Source organism: Hydra vulgaris, chromosome 01 (assembly GCF_038396675.1).
Source record: "Hydra vulgaris chromosome 01, alternate assembly HydraT2T_AEP".
Classification (NCBI taxonomy): Eukaryota; Metazoa; Cnidaria; class Hydrozoa; order Anthoathecata; family Hydridae; genus Hydra; species Hydra vulgaris.
Window position 1 is genome coordinate 47,935,910 of NC_088920.1, and position 22,148 is coordinate 47,958,057.

The 22,148-nt window shown below is 26.2% G+C and overlaps 1 protein-coding gene across 1 annotated transcript; it reads left to right on the forward strand.

Annotated features, from left to right (window-relative positions):
- The first annotated feature begins 10,794 nt into the window (after positions 1–10,794).
- On the forward strand, positions 10,795–12,448 carry LOC100203713 (noggin-like). The gene has a single exon (XM_065788417.1). The coding sequence runs from the start codon at positions 10,822–10,824 to the stop codon at positions 11,518–11,520; it is 699 nt and encodes a 232-aa protein (XP_065644489.1). The 5' UTR covers positions 10,795–10,821; the 3' UTR covers positions 11,521–12,448.
- Positions 12,449–22,148: the final 9,700 nt, after the last annotated feature.

Genomic DNA, 22,148 nt, shown 5'->3' on the forward strand with positions numbered 1-22,148 from the left:
AAAAACTCATGTCTTTATGATAAGTCTTGCCTCATCTTTCCCCACACATTTAATTTTTGAACAGGTCGTTCAAAAATTAAATGTGTAGGGTTAATTAATTCTTAATTCTTCATATAGATGTAGATGCCTAATTTTTCTTTATATACAAATAAATAATTCTCGACTTCTAAAGGACAAAATGTGAAGTCATGTCTTTAATTTTATTTAAGGGGCTAAGCTGTCATGCTAATACTTATGTATTTCTCTTTGATTGTTAGTGGGTTAGTTGTAGTTTTTTCATAAGAAATTCATGACATATAAAATCTTGTGCTAGAAATATTACAGTTTTATTATAAATGTTTAAAAAAAAAATTAATAATTTTAGTAAAATTCAGTTTGAAGACTCGAATGCTCAATAACTAAAATAGCGTTTTTATTGATTTTGCAGAAAATACTTTTTTCCTTGTTCTAGCGTCAAAATAATATCAAACATCATATTATTTTAAATCATTTTCTATGCACCTACAAAATTTCATTGATTTACCTTTCACGTACCCAAATCACGTATTAAAGATACGCTAAAGCTAGTAGTAGTAATTGAGAAACAAAAAAAAATTAGAATTCAGTATAAAAAAATGTGATCTTTGAGCAATAATAATTTTATAACAAAAATAAGAAGTCCAATAAAAAAAAGAAACCTTTGGGAATGCGCACTCCAATCAAAATTTTTCAAAATCTATAGCGAATGGGAAAGTCTAACAAAAAATTAAGTTGAAACTACGGACTATGAAAAACAAATCAATGGCTATTGAAAATAAGTTAACACCTTGTTCAAATTATAAACTAACACCTTTCTAAAATGTTCAAAGGGTGTGTTTGTTACTTAAACTACCATTTAAGTAACAAACATAAAATATTTTAGAAAGACTTTGGAGCGATTTCCATTTGAGATCCCTAAAAGTTACCAATAGTTTGCATATAACAACAATTAAAACTAAATTAAGTAACTAGAATTTCTTAATTCACTTTAAAATATGATCAAAATAAACAGAAATGTAAATTAAATGTAACAAAATTGAAGGCTTTAAATTATCTTTGTTAGCAAAGTAGTCATATGTTTAAATATAATAGTAAGCTGTTGTACCTAAAACAAAGAAAATAAATTCTTTATATTGTAATTTATAAACTATTACTAATTTCATTAAATTTTACAAAATATAACTAATTTTAATTTATTTGTACTCACCCAAACCTTGAACAAATAATAAATGTATGTTTTTTGTTGTTGTTGTTGCTGTAGTAGTTGTTGTTGTTGTTGTTGTTGTTGTTGTTGTTGTTGTGGTTATTAAGGTGCTCCCAGAAATCCTTAAGATCTTATGACAGAGTACCACGGAAGAAAATTTAACTAAGAGGTTCACGTCTCCTTCTTTACCAATGTTATTTAATGGGTTAGAGCCAGAACCAAGGACTTCTTGGTTCTGAGCCAGAACTCTATCCACTGTGCTACGGCTGTGCTAAGAGTATTGTATGTTGAGAGTATTACTTATAAAATTGATACACGTTTAGAATATTGCTTTTAAAATTTATATATGTTTACAGTATTGCTTTTAAAATTAGACGTTTTATTAAAAAAAATTTAGAAGTATTTTTTTAGTTAATTTAATCAAAATTTGAAAATCAACTTTCCGAAGGATAATTTTTTAACTGATTTTCCAATCGAGTGTAACTTTCGCGCGGATTATTTTTATATAGATTAAAAATAGATTATAAATTTGGAATAATAAAGCTTATTAATTTTGCTTATATTATTTTGTATAAATATATATAACTTTTTAAATAAATATATAAAATATTATATAACTAGGTCAACTAACTGAAATGTTAAGGGCCGTTGTGAAAAAAACTTCATTGAAACTAAGATTTTTGCAAGTACTTATACAAGTATCTCTATACTTATACAAGTATCAAGTGACGATTTATAATGTGGAGTTATCAGTTTGATATATCGTTACGTTAGAATAATAGGGTTCTATCTCCCTTTTGTAATGTTGAGAAAATTTAACAAAATTTATGAAACTTTTAAAGTTAATGTAAAAATTTATTCAATTGATTAAATTAAATAATCAAAATATCAAATTTGTTAAACTCATTGCTTAGAATATACATTAATTATTTATTAAGTAATATAAAATGGTGTTAGACAAAATAGCACTTGAGAATTATAAGGTTCTATCTCCTAATTTTCATGGTAAGAAAACTTAATTTTCTGTTTTATTATATTGTATTATTTTTATGTTATGATATATTAATCTCATCATCATTATTTATATAATTTTAAAAAACGTATGTTTTTGTTTTTTCATTATTAATTTCAACCATATTTATTAAGTTGAAATTAAGAAAAAAATTTTAAACAAGGAATTTTAAAAATTATAAAATTTATAATATAAGATTAACTATAAAACATAAACAACAACTTTTAACTTTATAAACAGCAACAGCTGTATAATAATTAAATTTAATAATGTTTTTTCTTACAAACTAACATTTAAAATTGAGTTTTAATTACCCTGTAACACCCTGGTTCTGTTAAATAACTCTCTTATTTTTGTACATAATTCTTATATGTATCAATGGGAAGGCTTAAACGGAAATTTCTAACTCTCGTTTTCGCTCACACAAAAAGTCATTATCGAAAAAAAAATAATCTATTGGATGTTTCAAGCAGAGTACCAAGAGACCGTTTCCTGAAACATTAAGTTTCAGTCTCTTTATTTTTTGTCATTCATAAAATATACATGACGACATTTTTTGTAAATGTTATCACGCTTAAAAAGAAATAATTGCATAAATTGTTATCTTTTTCTATTTTTACAAAGCCGATCAAGCAGATTATATACTTTTTTTAAACTAGTTCTACTTTGTTACCAATTAATAAATATAAATAATTAAATTATTTTTTTTTCCTATAAAAATAATGAAAAGAAGATTTTTTTTAAACTAGAGTGTTTCCATTTGTAAAAAAAAAACTTTTTATTTGTAAGAAACTTTTTTAGTGAAATCCGCCGAGAAAATTAAAAGGTAGTTTCTTTTTCACGCGCTTTATAACTGCACATAAATATGTTTAATAAAAAAACTTCAAACAAAAATTTATTTAATGTGAAAAATATTTTCAAGTAGTTATATAAATATTCTTGTCTTCTTCTTTTTTCTATAAAATGTAAATTGATTAACTGACCCTGTACTATATAGACATTAGTTTATGACGCAATAATCGTCCTTTATAATTTTTGATGTTACGAATATCCCTCAGCGCGAGACTTGTACGCCTTTATTTTTCCAATACAAAGAAACAACAAGCTCTGAAAAAAGACGTCAAACTGGATCATAGGAAAATGATTCCGTGCCGGGATTAATTGGATCATTAGAGATAAACTCCGTGCGGGGAACACTCTCGGGAAAACATTTTTATATGCTTATAAATATTTTATATTTAAATATATATTTATTTGTTATTTTGTAATATCAAGTATATTTCTAATTAAATAGTAAGCTTATATATTTATTATTTGTATGAAAAAAGTTAAAAACAGTGGGTATCGTTTAGAAATATTCTTTTTAATATGTAAGATTCTAACAGTATTTTTTTTTGTTTTTGTTTTTTTGTTTGAAATATTTCGTCAACGTTTATGTTTTACTAAACAGCGGAAAATAAATAATTCTCTCCAATTCTACTAATTGTTTAATAATTGATGAAATAAAATGATGATTAGGTCATAAGAATTTATTAAATTAAGAAGAAAATTCCTCAGAGAATAACTTTGATTTAATTTTTGATTTGTCTAAAAACCTTTTAAATATTTTAACGGCTCGTATTTTTTTAAAAGTAATCATTTTTTAATTTTTTAAACCTTATTAGCCTGTTCTCAAATATAACGCGTTGACAGAGTAAAAATTATGTTTTAAAAAACTTTGATTTGTTTTATTTAAAGGATTCGTCGCAGTAGAATAGAAATTAGATTACATTACCTTAATGACGAAACTTGATTTCAATTTTGTTGTTTGTTTTTTACATTCTTTTATATATATATACTTTTTATTTAACATAAAATGATATGAACCAATTTCAAATTTCTTTTTTATTTATTTTGTCATTAACCAAAATTTACAAAATAAAACAATGGCTCAATAACATTAATGACCAGATTAGGAAATTTGTTTGTATTATCGACAATTTTAAACAAACGAAAAAGTATGATGTTTACAGAAATATATAAATTATCACAACTAAAACTAAATACATAATAACGACATTTCAATTTATTAAATTATTAATAATATATAATAATTATATAGTTAGTAATTAAATTTGCTTTCAAATTTTTCAACTACTTAAGAGCGTTTAAGACCAAAGTATTTTTTTTATACATTCCCAAACAAGTGTTAAAAATACAATTTTTTAATAGATGGATAGAGTTGAAGTGATTTGCTGTTACTTTTATTAAAAAAATAGACTTTACGTTCAAATCGGAAGGCCTTTAGTGACTCAACAAAATCATCTAATTAGCTCTTTTGATTTATTTCAACAGCAACACAAAATCGTTGAATGAAATAAGATAGACATTTCTTCGCTCAGTCTGTTTTGTCGTTTTGTTTAACAACGATTGTTCATAATTTCCTGACCGTAATAATGACAAGTTAAAGATCCATTTATATTGTAATTCTGTAAGTGTTAATTGCTACCGCCATATTTCTTGTACAAGGGGTTTCTTTAACGAATTTATGTAACAATTGTAATAGATCGGTTTTAAAATACAAAAAGGAAACACATTTTAGAAGTCTTTTTGGTGTGTAAGTGAACGCAATGGTGCATCTTTATTTTGTAGATTATAATTGTTTTAAAATATATTTAAGGAGATAACTTAAAATTTGTAAGTATTTTATGTAAGTAATTGTTTTTAACCACTTGAAAAGATAATAAGTTTAAATAAACTTATGAGAGATAATTTTTATATAGTTGTAAGTTATATTTTTTTGTTGTTGTTCTTTTCTCTCATTTCGAAAAGCTAAACTATTATGAGCAGCCGTTCCATAAGTAATGTATGATAAAAGTCATTTTTTAATACGAATTGCACAAAATTAATACGAATTATTATTATCGCAATAAATTATTGCAAAGGCTATTGCTTAAGGATATATTATTATTAGATTTATTATTTTTACGTATCTATATACTTACATATATATATAATAGATTTATATATATATATATATATATATATATATATATATATATATATATATATATATATATATATATATATATATATATATATAGATATATATTAATATATATATATTAATATATATATATAATATATATATATATATATATATATATATATATATATATATATATATATATATATATATATATATATGTTAATATATAATATATATTTTAATTGCACTCATTTTTTGTACTCATGAATGTTGTATTCAATAAATTGAATGTTGTATTTATTTATTGTACTCATGTTCTATTTCTTCATTTCAAATATAAGTCGGTTGCAATAGAATGACGCCTCTGTAATTAGGTTGGTTTTGTAATAAAATTATTACTTTTTCGGAACATGTTCATTCCATACTATATGAATTTATATTATAGAAAAATAGTTCCTATTTTTGTTATATTAACTATACGTGTAAATAAATATAATATAAAATAAATATAAGGGTACTTTGATATGGGCGAGGAGGTGTTTTGGCTATATATTGATTTAATAGCTATAATGGCGTCGCTATTGTTGTTGTGATTGTTGCTATTGTTTTTGTTTTAACTATTCGTGCGGGTTTTTTTAGTATCATTTTTATCGTTACATAATTTAAAGTCTTTAATGAATTTTTTAATGAAGTTTTTATAACTTTATGGAAAAGTTCGTTAGAGATATTAGCTCATAAGTCATATTTTAATATGTATACAACTTACAAGCACCAATAGACTTGGCATAAAGTACCGTCACGGAAGTGTCGCGTAGATTACAAATATATAGTGTACTTGTCGTTGTCCTCGGTAATTTTCTATTCTTTCATCGGAAAGACTTTCGACGCCTGCTTTGAAATTTCAATAAAATATTTGACATTTTAATGTGATCAAATTATAGAAATAAACCACAAATTATTTTCATTTACTCATTGATTTTAAAACAGCACTTAGTGTACAAATGGAGGCGAGACTTATCAAAGAAAAATAAACTATTTAACAGAAAGAAAAATAAAATCCAGTCAAATTTCTTTTACGAGAAGCTCAGTGGGTTTTCCTTTTTTTGATTATTATTTATTATGTTATTTTATACTTTACACATGCACGTACATCATACACACATATAAATATGCATGTGGTATGCATATATACATAATGTACATAATTATGTATATAATGTATGTACATTATGTATATATGAAAATATATGCACATTATGTATAAATGTATATATGCGTATATATATATATTTATATAAATATATATATATATATATATATATATATATATATATATATATATATATATACATATATATATACATATATATATATATATACATACATACATACATATATATATATATATATATATATATATATATATATATATATATATATATATATATATATATATATATATATATATGTATATATATATGTATATATACATATAAATATATATATATACATATATATATGTATATATATATATATATATATATATATATATATATATATATTATATGTATGTATGTATGTATGTATATATATATGTATATATATATATATACATATATATATATATATATAAATGTAAATATATATATATATATACTTACATGTATTTACATGTGCATTTATATATATATATATATACATGTATATATGCATTTACATGTATATGTATATATATATATATATATATATATATATATATATATATATGTATGTATGTATGTATGTATATATATATATGTATATATATATATATATATATATATATATATATATATATATATATATATATATATATATATGTATGTATATATATGTATGTATATATGCGTGTATGTATATACAACAACACAAAAATCTCATTGAAGAAAAGGCTACTAAAAAAATAAAAATTCATTTAAAAATGTAAAAACATTTGTACTTGATACAAATTTTTTTAAATTTTTTAAAATGTTTTCAAATTATGTTTAAATCTTAAATATTGTTAATTAAAATGTTTTTTTTCCAAGCATTTACCATGCATTTTATGAATAAGAAATTTACGCTCTCAGTGACGTGATAAAAGTATTTGAGAAGGAATTTTACTCGGATTTCAAATTTCTAATTTTTTCCGTTTTCAAATATTTTAATATATTAGAAGTATGAAAAACAGCTAATATATGTCAAAAGGATTTGCTAATATAAGGAACAAATTTAGGTATTTTACGTAATTTTTAGCCTCCCTTGCTTTTAAAAAATATAAATCAATTTATAAAAAATGTTAATGTGTTAGAAAGAGAGAAATTTAAAAAAAATAATTTTTTGTTTTGTTTAAAAAACACGACTAACACTTATATAAAAAATGTAAAAAAATATATGTATATAAAACAAAAAGTCGTGTCACTATTACCTAGACAAGATTGACAAATCGTTTAATTGAAACAAATTGCTTTCTTTGTTAATGGTAATATATAAATTATCTGACAAATGCCATCAATATTGAAACCAACTTTAATTTGATTAAAAAATTGCTGGTAAAGCTAGTTCAATATTAATGGATTACTTAAAAGTCTGGCCAACCATGCGTTTTTTTCCCTCTGGCTTACGAAAAATTTGCTTATTTATTAACAAACGCTATGTTTTTAATCTACTTTACAACTTGGCATATAATTATACTATACTATTGGCATTAAACATTGCCATATCAATACTCGTAAGTCAATGGTAATCAATGAATGATTACCACTTTAAGAAAAAAATTCGCTGAGTTTATATATTTACTTAGATTAATTATTTAAGTCATTTAAAGACGTTTTGTAGAACAGATTTTTCTTACATAGCTCACCGTATGGAACAAATTTTATTTCATCGATGCTATGTTATTTTTTTTTTACAATATATTGCAGATTTATTGACAACAATGATCTTTTTTGAATGTCAAAGAACCTTTATTTAAATGTCAGGTATATTTCTAGATCACTTTAACCTATACATAAAGTTCCTAAAGTTTATCACAAAATTGTTTTATATTTTACTTTAGATTATTATACTTATTAACAATATGATTTTTTTTTTGCGCTCAAATATTGAATAATACCTTCTCTTTCAATGTTCCCCTCACTTTTAACGTAACCCTATCTTTTAATACTAAGTTAAGATACTTCTTTTTTTAACTGTAAACGTTTTCTTGTCATTTTTTTCATTAAAGGCATAAAATAGAAAGTTAAGAAAAAAATTATATATTTGAAAAGATTACGATTAAGCTTATACATTAAGATCTCTCTGTTTGTTTGTTTTGCTGATATAATGTATAAAATGAAAAAAAAGTTTTTTATTCGCACAAAAAAATTTGCGTGGCAAGTATGGTGAATATAAATCTGTCTTTTTGAACTAAAATAACACACATAAAACAAACAACAATGTTTCTCTATTATAGCTATTGAGGCTAAAACTCCATGTCAATGGGAAAATCTAAATATGTTTTTTTACAACTACTTTGTTCCGTGATTTATCACGCAGTTTTTAAATCTGTATTATTTTATGCAGACAGACAAGTCTAAAGAAAATATAGTTTTTTTATGCGCAAATGTATTTACGCTATTGAGAAATTGAGACAAATTGCTAAATCAGGAAATGATAACAGACATCATTATCACATTATCAAAACATTCTAAACAAAAAAGACTAATATAATGGTTAAAATAGTAACTTAAATTTTATTACGTGTTGCTGAAAGCTTGAATATACTACCATCATTCGTCCCAGACATAATGTAACCTATTATATACATACATACATACATACATACATACATACATACATACATACATACATACATACATACATACATACATACATACATACATACATACATACATACATACATACATACATACATACATACATACATACATACATACATACATACATACATACATACATACATACATACATACATACATACATGTATGTATGTATATATGTGTGCTTGTTTGGGTGTAAATAATAAGTTTAAAAATTAATTTTATATGAAAAAAAAGTTTATTAGTAAATAAGAAATACTTTCGAATCTTATTTTCTAAATTCAAAGTAATTTATCGTTGGCGTTCATTGTTATGGGGGTGGCGTAAAGGGTGGCTTTAGTCTATAGTTAAACTCTTTACTAATTAAAACATTGCGAGTAAAAAACGCAAATGCTTTGCGTCACTTAATCTTTACGCCTTAGATAAAACTTCAAGTCTTTTTTCATGGGCAATATTACGATAATATCGCATCATTGCCGAAGGAATATTTTGTCTTGTCTTAAGATGAGCGTCTTGAGACAATTTTGTAACCGTGCTGTTTAGAGACACTCTTGATGACAAGTCTTTTTGAAACATAAGAAGAAACTTTTTGTTACGTTTTTACGCGAATTAATTAGACTTAATCAAACAGCATATATAATAATAAGACGAATCGGATACGTAATAAATCAATTGGAAATAATTCTGGCTAATTATCAATTATGATAACAAATAATTATTATTTCTTATAAAACAAGTAAATATTAAAGTACCGATGCATTTTTTTTTTAAACAATAATATAAAAAAGTTCACTTTTTTATTAAGAAATGTCGGGTGATTTAAATTTGTAGTAATTGTCTTGAATGTTTTTTAAATTTTACATTTTAACTTTTCTACGTTTGTATGTATATTCTTAGAAAATTAAAACAATTCATTTAAACCGACATACTTATAACTGTGATAACAGTTATAAATACTGACCTATTGGCGCCTATAGAATTAAAAAAATACGCCTCCCGATTAGAATACGCCACTGGATTAATTATATCATTTATATAAACAATTCAAACAAAATGATGTTTTTATTTTATCTCTACCCCTTAAACACGACAATAATGAGAAATTGAACTTGTTTTTTTCGGAGAGATATCGAAGTTTGATGGCTAGCAATAACCTTTGAAACAATTTTTAAAATAGACTTGGAAAGATAAAAATTGAAAGTTTATTTTAAAAATTTTAAGACGTTTTTAAATTTATTAATACAACTTTATTTAAAAATTGATTGTACTATGTGTTTATGAACTGCATTATTTTTTTAATACATATACATACACACATATACATATATATATGAATATATATATATATATATATATATATATATATATATATATATATATATATATACATACATACATACATACATATATATATATAAATATATATATATATAAATATAAATATATATATATATATAAATATATATATATATATATATATATATATATAAATATATAAATATATATATATATATACATATATATATATATATATATATATATATATATATATATATATATATATATATATATATATATATATATATATATATATATATATATATATATATATATATATATATATATATATATATATATATATATATATATATATATATATATATATATATATATATATATATATATATATATATATATATATATATATATATATATATATGTATACATATATCGTCAAGTTGCTATTTTTTAGAAACTAATAATAAATACCTGAGACAAAATGAAGACGCTCATCTCACGTATTGCTTTCCTATTAGTGGTATACTACCTTATTAAAATTGATTGTGCTGCGTTACCGTCTTTTAGTGATATGCTGGAAGAAACTTCCCAGAAACCGGATATTACAGCCATGATTCCTTTATTTAAAGAAATGCAAAAACCTTCAATTGATGAACGCAATCCTCAGAAACTTCTGTATATACTTGGAAATAGTTATGACACAGAATTTTCATCTATTGCAAAACCTCCTTCAATGAAAGCACGCGAACCCAGCACTGACGATTTAGATACCGACTTACCTTCTAGTATGAAAACGCACCCAACTATGAGCGAAGAGGTCCTTAATGCAAAGTTTTCTTCCAAAGTTAAAGGTAAAAAGAAAGAATTCGGAAAACGTTTAACTGAAAAAATGCAAAACTATTTATGGAACTTATCAAAATGCCCTGTTAAGTATAAATGGATTGATTTGGGTGAAAACATTTTCCCACAATATATCAAAAGAGGTTCTTGTTCAAAGAAGAAAACATGCTCTTTTCCTGCAGGTATGACATGTGAAGAGTCAAAATGGAAATCTGTAGACATACTGTTATACACTTGTTTGAAAGAGTATAACTCTGTTTCTCTTGACTGTAAATGGCGTCCTATGCCAGTTAATATACTGACTGAATGTTCGTGTCAGTGTAAGAAACAAACAGAATAGCGAATGGTTGCGTTTTCCAAGAGAATATCTTTTAAACTACCACACAGAAATCCCGCCACTGTTTGTGAGTAAAAAACAATTAAGTTAAATTAAATGGCTTTTGGTTTTTTTTAAAAATTAATAAAAATGTTAACCGTAACCACCACTACTGCCACCATAGTCATCATTGACCACAAATTAGGCTATCGTGTTCATCAACTTTTATTTAGTTGCAATCGACAAAGTGCTTTGTTAAAAAAAAATTCTAATAAAAAGTTTTATTATCAAGCTGAAACAATTTTCTGAAACAAAGTTAAAGAAGTATATATATATTTATATTTTCGTTGTTAACGGGGAAAAACCTTTTGATTGTTGGGTATTCAATCGGGCTGATTGGAATACGTCATATGTATAGTCATGCGCAAACGATCAGCAAATTTTCAATAAAAAAATTAACTTAATTTTTTCTGTAGAAAACCTAATTTATTTTGCATATAAAAAATCTTATTTATTTAAAAAATGCATATTGATACCTAACATATATACACACATACATGCATGCATGCATACATACATACATACATACTTACATACATACATACATACATACATACATACATACATACATACATACATACATACATACATACATACATACATACATACATACATACATACATACATACATACATACATACATACATACATACATACATACATACATACATTAAATATTTTTGTTTAATTGTATTACTTGCAACTTTATTTATTTTAATATATCGAGTTTATTATTTTTTTCAGAGTTAAAGGGGTAACATGATTGTTTTGTATGAAAAATTGACATGAATATTACCATATATAGTGTGTTAAATATTTTATTTGCAATTGATTTTTTTATTTTAAAAAATATATATACATTATATATAAATATATAAATACTATTTAAATCTTAGAACTGGTTTTTTTTTCTTTCGTTACATCATTTTAGGAGCTTCACTAAGACTGACATTACCCAATTTGTAATGCCAGGGGGCACCGGACCAAAACAAATACGTCTTTTAAACGTTCAAAAGACGCCCAAAACGTTCAAAAGACGTTCGATACGTTTAAAAGACGTGCAAAAGATGTCTTTTTTATGTCCCGTGCTCACTGGGGTTTAGTTACCTACAATGTGTTGTTGTCACTAAATCTTAATTACTGGTTTTAATATTATGTTGTTGCACAATGTGTGGTTGTCACAGTGTATAATTAACATCAGTTCTATTTTTTCGTTAATTTCAAAAACTTATTTTGTATTAAAAATATTTTAAATAAGGTTCTAGAAAATAAATTCATAAATGAAAATAAAATAATAACTTACAAGACCTGTTTTGTATCAACATAAACATAACAATAAAGCTATTCGCTAGCTCGTTTTCCACCGAACAATAAATTAATCAATATCACTGAGGCTAGTTGATCAGCTCGTTAAAATTGAGACAATATCTTTTAAAATTAATCCAAAAAAGATTTTTGTTTTAATCTATACAGCCGCCCTTTTATTGGCGGCCGCATCCAGAGTTATTTTTTGGAGGCAGACGCCATTAGGGAGGCGGAAACCATTAGTGGCCGCCTCCAGAAATAATTGTGGAGGTAGAATCAATAGAGGCCACCTCAAATGGCTTCTGCCTCCCAACTGGCTGCGGTCACCAAATTGGAGGCGGAAATATTTGCCTCCCGCCGGTGGATGTTATGAAAAATAGTTGCACGTTTGCCTTTAAGTTAACGAGCAATTAAAAATATCTAGAAGAAACAAATGTTAAATATTTGACATCAAGTTTCATTTTATATGATTGTTTGCAAAAGTTTTGAGTATTTAAAAAAATTCTATTTTTTTTTTTAAACTAATATATTAAGTAAAATAAATTATAAAAATAAGTATTTAACGTTATGGTAAATAAATTTACCATAACGTTAAATACCATGGCCCACTTAAAATAGACGGCCTTACATCCTGCATTTTCGCCGGAAAAAAAAGGTCATTTACTTAAACATCTATACATGTATGTAACCATATGTATGTAAAATATGGTTAACAAATGTTGTGTTGTTGGATGTCGAACTAATTTACTTTTCCAACAAACGAAGATATAAAAAACAGATGGATTCGATTTGTGAACAGAAAAAATTGGCGACCAACTTCCTTATCAGTAGTCTGTGTTAAACATTTTAACAATAAACTTATAAAGTAGGGTTATAAGTTAAAAAAAGGGTTTTTCATGAAGATGAGTACACATCATTTTTAACAAATGACTCTATACTTGATTTAGAATCAATCAATTAAGCAGACAGCCCACCGGGATATATCTTTTCAAAATCTGTAAATTATGTTGTTTTTTTATAAACTTGAATTGAACAATGAGTGTGTGCCAGAAGTTATGGAATGTATCAAAATTGATAAAGACTTGCACATGAAATTGTTTCTTAAAAGTTTTCCTGTACCTTTGCCACATTGGTTCAGGCATGAGAATAATTGTAAACTTAGTAACAAAAGCATGTTTAAAAACTTTCCTTCGTATCTTAAAGGACAAGCAGAAAATATTTTTTTTTAGAGGAATTTAAAAAATATCTACTTAAAAAAAGTCAAGTTTATTCAGCTGATATTATCCAATATGCTTTACTCCTACGTTATACTTCACTTCAATCGTATAAACTTCTTCTTGAACAGTTTATCCTTCATTTTCCCTTCTAAACAAGATAAAAGGAGATAAAATTGATTCATTGAAAGTTGCAAAATTATTGATGGAAAACAATTCTTTATAAAAGGATATTGTTGTTTGATTTGATGATATTTTAACCAAGAGTGGTTTTAGAGTCAGAGGTACTGTATGTGACAACCATGCTACTAATGTTTCCACCTACTCAAAGTTATGGAAATTACATGATCAAGATGCTCAAAATCACAAAAATCAAAAAAAAGTTTATTTATTTTTTGATGTCATACACCTGATAAAAAATGTTAGAAATAATTTGTTGAATAGAAAAAAATTTAATTTTTCCTGAATTTAATTTTTTTCTTATGTTGATGATATTACTTTCAAGTCTGGTGAAATTTCATGGAAACTGTTGCACGATATCATGGCCTACTATATAACACGGCCGGATTTGTTGCCTTGAACGCAAAAAATTAGTGGGCCGATTTTAGGTTTTTAGCTTTTGAATCAAAACCTGAAGGTAATTCTATAAAGACATTAATAATATTTAAATAATTTGCTCTTAGCTATAATTATTACTATTACCAAAATTCTTAACCTTCAAACACTAAAACAGTTAGCTAATAATAAATCATGATTGCATTAAGCCGAATGAACTATCTATTTTAGCCATCAATTTTAATCTACAAAATCTTAGTCTTAAAATTATTGGTTCAAACAACTAAAATTAACAAAAATGTTAGTAAAACTAGCATAATTTTTAAATGTACACATTTACTGAAAGCATTTACATATATTACAAAAAGATTAATCAAGTCAAGTTTCTTTTGTTTCTCAAAAAAACAATATACATATATTATGTTGTTATGGGTTTATTCATTTGTCTTTTTTGGTTTGTCGAACTTTAAAGGCAGCAACTTCATTTTTTCTTTTCCATTTTTAATTTGTTGCCCATTGTTAAAATATATGTTGGTAATAATTGTGTTTACCAAATACCTTCCCCATTCCTCATGTTCTATACACATAAAATCACTATCACTTGGTTGATATTTTTCTAGCGCTAGCAAGGATGCATTTTTTATATCATGGGAATACTTTAATAACATTTTCTTTACAGTGTCCAGAATTATAAACCCATTACAAACATAGTTAGCTAATTCTTTGCAAGGTTTTGTTAAACCACCACGTGAAAGAATTTCCAGATATTCTGTTGAGACTTTATTGAAACTTAATGATTTCAGACAGTTAGAACAGTTATATTTATCCCCAATCTTTTTCGTGATGTAACCAGATATATTGATTGCAACTTCGTAAGAGTCATGACAAAGCTCATTCTCTTGAATTTCATTGCTATATTTTTCCAATTTTATTAAAAGTTCATTTTTGTCAATTTTTGTATCAAGTTTAAGATTGCTCGTCCAACAATTGATATTGGCTTTAATTAAGGATTTCATGCATAATATCTTTTCAGAGCATTGAACTTCACGTAAACTGACTAAAAATCTTCCACCGCTCATTTGTCGATATTTACTGAAATGTCTTTCTAATGGATCAGTTTGAAACCTGCTAGTTTAAACATATTTATATCCTTCTGAAAATAAATCTTCAATCAGTACTTGCAGTACCCTTCAGTGTTGTAATTAATGCATTAGTTGTTTGAGCAGATAAAGTATACTTATTACATCTTTGAAACTGCAAGTTTTTCCATTCATTAATCCATGTTGCAAAAACTCGAAAAATTGTGACTTTTTGTCACCTGGAATAGCTGCATTACCAATCCTATTGTTTGTATTAAACATTACCTTTGAATTAGAAATAGTCCACCAAATATTAATAAGCCTTAGAAATCCAGCAGCTGCAGTTTCGTTTGGAAAATAGCTGATGATTGCAGCAGAGGTGGTTTCATCAAAAATATTTAAAGCTAAAGGAACACTTTGTTTGTTGTTTCCTGGATGTAAAGTTTGGGCAGACAATTTGAAAGCTTTTTTTAAGTTAGCAGGTAACAATTCATCTTTCTCATAAACATTATGCAATAAACTCCAAGAAATTTCTCCAGCTTCAACATGAATAGTATCATCAAACTCAATAAAATCAAAAGGTGGAAATACAAACCGTTTTGAGTTTAATAAATTATTTCTAATGTTTTTCAGTAAATGAACACTGTCATATAAATTGTAAACCCGGTGTCCCATAAAAGTAAAATATATTTCATTATCTTGTTCACCAAACTTTAAACGTAGAATTTTAAATGCTGAAACATTTGTTGCATGATTGTCAGTTATTATAGCTCGTACATTAAAAGATGCTTTATATAAAGTATCTAACGTTTCTTCTATATGTGAACTAATCATAGAACCAGAAATTTGAAATTCTGGACAGGCCTTAATTACAAAGGGGATAGACTCTTTCAAGCTAACCACCATGAACACAACTATACCAGAATAGAAATTACCATCATCATCAGCACCAATTAAACTTCCTCCATGATATTGGACACCTTTTTGTAAATACATCTCATCAATTAAAACAACACAGTCAGCACTAATACTACCATTTTCCAAAAGTAATAATAATCCTGATAATGGATCAATGCCACCCTTTGAAAGTGATTTTAAATAAGACAACGAAGGAAGTGGAAACTCTTCTAATAGCAAAGTATAAGCCTGTTTTGATGTATATCTGTGAATTAGAGAAAATCTAATGATTTCATTTGTGTAGATTGGACGTCCTTGTGGTTTATAAAGAGATAATTTATATAAATCTGATAATACACTTTTTGATACGTTCTTTGCAACTTCATGCATATAAGAAACAAAATTAACAAGCATACTGGCACTGGTCAATTTACAAACACTGCCTTCTCTAAACCATTTAGGCAATGGAACTGGGATACCTTTCATATGTAGCTTTACATGTAAGTCTTTATCAATAGTAATACTCTCAATGTTAGGAGTAACATCCCCGTCGTCGAAATAAATTCGAAGAAATAACACACGGTTATCAACTAGTTTAAATGAAAATCCTGCTGGACAAAAACTTTCATTAAGATCTATAATGCTTTTAATTGTATCATGTTTTCTAAAATCGTATGTTTCATCGAGAAAAGGATGAGAATATATACGAACTGCAGGGGGCTTACGTAAAGCTGAGATTGATTGAATTAAAGATGGCTTTGATAGGATGTTTTGGTTGGTAATAATTGTTGGTATAGGATTTTCGCAATAATTCAATGTTATACGTTTACCTCTTTTCAAATATTTATCTTCAAAATGATCGATACATATAACTGAGTTTTCTGTGGGGCTCCAATCAGCTCGGTTGACAAACTTAATCCAACAATTTCGAAGATCTAACTGATTGCTATCAGGAAAACTAAACACAGTTTTGTATGTTACGTGGTTGCTGTTACTGGAACATTCTTCAATCTTTCGCTTATAATTACTTCTACAACCAACAACACAACACTTTTTTGGCATTACAAAATAAAGTATTACTTGAATTAAAAAAAGTTTAATTTAAGATTGTTAAATCGGTTCATTGTAAACTTCAAACTCGTGTTTTTTCGGCCCACTAATTTTTTGCGTTCAAGGCAACAAATCCGGCCGTGTTATATAGTAGCCCATGCACGATATTTATAAAAAGGATGCAAATTCGGATGCAAATTTGAGAAAAGCTCCTAGAATTTGCAATAAAGTTTTACACCCGGGCAAATTCAAACAGAATGTTCAGGTAGCACTAGGTAGCATTCAGGTAGCACTTGACATTTTTCATGAAACTACTATAGCTGCTATAAATTCTTATTTTCCGAATTCCAAAGATGCTTCAAGTTTCTTGCATCTTTTCAACGTTTAATGGACAATCCCTAACTCAAAAGACCAATTTTGTTTTAGTAATAGACTTGGAAGAGCAGCGATTCAAGGTGATAAAAAGCCTGAGTTTTTGCGTGCAATGGCTTTCAACTTGGGAAAGTTCAAAAATTTCTAATTGTGAAAACTTTACCTTATTAGCTCAAACATCTTCAGCTTTACAAAGATACTTTTATGTCAAGCATCTCTAATAGAAGATCTTTTAAATAATGGCTTTGACTTTATTTTGACTGCTTGTTTCCAAATATTGAAAGGTGTTTTGGCCAATATCGCCAAATGAGTGGTGGCCGGTTTCTAGTAAGCTTGAAGGATGTTTTATATAGTGAAAGAATAATAAAAATTAAAAATTTGGTAAAATTATTAATCAATTTTATAGAAAATGATATCAAAGCTGATGAAATGAAACATTTAGATGAATTTTTAAATAAAATAGAAGATATTAATATTTTCTATTTTATTTAAAAATTCATCTAATTTCAATTTAGAGCAAATTTCAAATATTGAGGACCTTTTTTGTGTGTGTGTCTCTAGTCGGCAAAAGAGTATAAAAACTCTATGATGAATCTCGTGAAGTTGCAGTGTATGTTGCAAAAAAATTAGTAAAAAGGTTTGGAGAATGTTGCAAAAAGTTTTCCATTTGTAATAATCCTACAATAGATTCACAAGATACAGTCCCTGGCCATAGTATTATGATCACCTACAATATTTGTGAACTTTTAACTTCAAGGGTTTGTAAAAATTATAAAAAAGTACAATTGCAATACTTGTTATATTTTATTGATAAAACATGTTTCCTTAATAATAAAATAACATTTCAAAATCAATATACACACATTTTAACAAACAATTATTTTTTTTGATTGCAAGTCATAAAAAAATAGTAATGTTTTGTCATTCCTCCTTTCAATGTAATGACTTTAGCTATTCGGTCTGGCATACTTTTAATACAGTTTATTGCTGCTGTCTTAATTTTTTCATTGTGGTGCCAATGATAGAGTAATTTTTCAATCAAATCCCTTTTGTTTGTTGAAACCTCGGAAGAGATTTCCTTCTTGAGAATGTTCCACAAATTCTTAATTGGATACAGGTCAGGAGAGTTCCCTGGCCAATCTAAAACGAGGACATTTTTTGTTTTAAGAAAGTTTGTGATCCTTTTAGCTTTATGGGATGGAGCACTATCATGAATAAACGTAAATGTATTGTTATTTGGAAACTGTTCCTGTATTTGGTGGATAAGTTGGCTCTCCATAATCTCTTAATACTGTATTTGGTTTATCATCCCATTGACAATATATGGTCTTCCTGTGCCTTTACCACTGATAACTAACCACGCCATAACTTTAGTTGGATGTTTAATAGTTTGTACAATGCAATCTGGATGATATTTTTTGTTTGGACTACTTCGAACGAAGGCGGCTTTGTCCAACATGATCTCAAAAGTTGATTTGTCTGAAAAACACACCTGAAAAATTATCATAGTGTAGTTGTTATTAAGTTTATATCAACATTTAAACACTTTTTTAACAATATTTTTTTCAAAATTAATAAACTTACACAATCCCAATATCCAACAGTCATATACTTATTATTTTTTGTCCATGCAATCTCTTTTTTATCATTGCTGGAGTTAGCCTTGGTTTTTCAGCCAGTTTTTGTGATTTTAAACCAACTTCAGCCAGGCGTCTCCTTACTGTGCACTCCGAAACTTGTATTCCAGAATCTTAAACAAGTTTTGACAGCAAGAGGGATGATTTTTTTCTATTTTCCAGACATAAATATCTCTTATAATTCTGTCTGCCCTGAGAGTGGTTTTACATTTTGACCCACTCCGTCCTTTCCTTATTGGAGAAAGACTGATGTCGTTTTCCATTTTGTGTTTAATTTTATTGACAAAAGGTTGCAACACTTTACACATTTTAGCAATTTCCTGTTGTGAACGCTCTGAATGTTGTAAAAGTGCTTTTACTGCTGAAATTTTGCTTAGACTCATATCCTTATTCTTACACATGTTTATTTTTTTTATTGAAATTTACAATTACAACATATTACACTAAAAATATTAATAAAATAGTACTATATATTAGTTCTTGCTATTTATAGTAACTTTATAAATGTATTAAAAATGGTAAAACACTTTTCACTCAAAAAAAACTGTTAAAATATAAAAAAAATGTTTGCGACAGATCAACCACGTTTTTTTCAAAATTGACAAAAATTCACATTGCTGACTTAAAACACACCTAACTTCAGATTGGTCATGGTTATAAAGAAATTTTCTTTTCTATTTTATTCGATAGATGTCAGTATTGTATAATAAGTTAGTAATAATAATATACTTACCTTAAAATAACTTTGAAAACAAAATATGTGGAAAAACTGAGGTGATCGTAATATTGTGGCCAGGGACTGTACACATTATTTGAATACTTTATCAAGAGGTGAGCTGATAGTACCATCATCATATCTTATTATTACGTTTGTGATGGTTTTGTATATATTGATTGTGTTTTTGATATTATAAATAGTTCAAAACTGCAAGACAGAAAAGCTGCCGAACTTGTTCTCAATATTGCAACAAAGCATGAAGCATTTTTAAGTTTCACCCACTGGATTAAGGTGCGAGATCATGTGCATCACACTATTTCCAACATATACTTTAACAATAATAGAAAAGGTATTACTGACTTGGTTCGTAAAGACAATATAGTTGCTTTTAAAAAAACACAAAGGTTCAAATAATTTTTAATACATAATTTAAATTCGTGTGAGTTTTCTTGCGCGTTTTTTGTTTTATTTTTCAGAGTTAATTGCTTTGAACTAATTTTAATGTATTAGTAAAAGAAAATTTGATATGCTTCGCATGTAATTTATTTGGTTCAAATTCCAATTTTCTAAGTGATTTCGACTATGCACCAATTATGATGTAGAAATTAAATATTTATTGAATGATCTATTGAAATCTAACAATTAGAAGTTAATTTTAAAAAATGTCTTAGAAAAGTTTATATTTTCTTTCCTTGTATATGTATTTGTATTTATAAGTACAAAATAGAAATCATATCATTAGTATATTTTTAATATATCAGAAGTAGTACTTCTTATTTATATTGATATTGCAAATTAAAGAACTGCAATTATAAACAAATATTATTAAAGCTCAATTTTAAATTCAATTCAGATGTTTTTGTGAATATAAACGGATAAATGGCCATCTATTTTTTCGGCGAAAATGCAGGATGTAAGGCCGTGTATTTTAAGTATTATCTTTCAAAAATTCCAAGTTTGTTGGCAATATTCTTGTACTTTGAATGCAAATGATTTGGGAGATGAGAAGCATTACCGGCAAGATTTAATGAGTTTTTTTCTTTGCACACTTTGCATTTCCATTTCTTATTTTCAGTCACTTCAAAATATTCTTTAACTCCTTCCTTTTGCATCTTACTCTATATGCAGCTTAAATTGTTGTAAACAAATTCTCAGAAAAAAGGTTACTTTTGTGAAAAAGTCATCCTTGTTACTTGTTATGAATGACGTTATCTATAATCATAGACAAAATAATGCAATTGATAAAGGTTGTATAAAAATATACATTTCATGTAATCTTAGTTAACAATTAAGATTACTTTAAAATCTAAAGCACTTATAATTGTGTTTAGTTGTGAATATGACACGGTTTGTTAACGTTATATCCAAATATTTACGGTATATCAAACATTTAACTCGGAGTCACATAACAAAAAAATAGTATCAATTCAATACTTTTAAACATTTTAAAGATTGCTGTTTGTTTCAACCTGTTTACAAAGAGCAGGTAGTATTTATTCAATGCTGTTAATCAATAGTATTGACAAAATGCAACGTGGTCGCAAAATACATTTTTACGTGGGAAGTCGAAATCTCAAGAAAGTAAAAAGTTAAAACAAGTTTTTTACTGTTGAATAAAAATAGCTAAAAAGTAGTGAAAAAAAGTGGTGAAAAAAAAAAAAAAGGTGAAATGAAATTTTTTACTGGGTAATAAAATTTTATCATTATTAAGAAACAGAGTAGTAAAAATCTCATACTACGCCAGAATTTAACGAAGTAAAAAATT

Excerpts from the sequence above, each read along its gene's own strand:
- LOC100203713 (XM_065788417.1), top strand. The coding sequence starts at position 10,822 with ATGAAGACGCTCATCTCACGTATTGCTTTCCTATTAGTGGTATACTAC.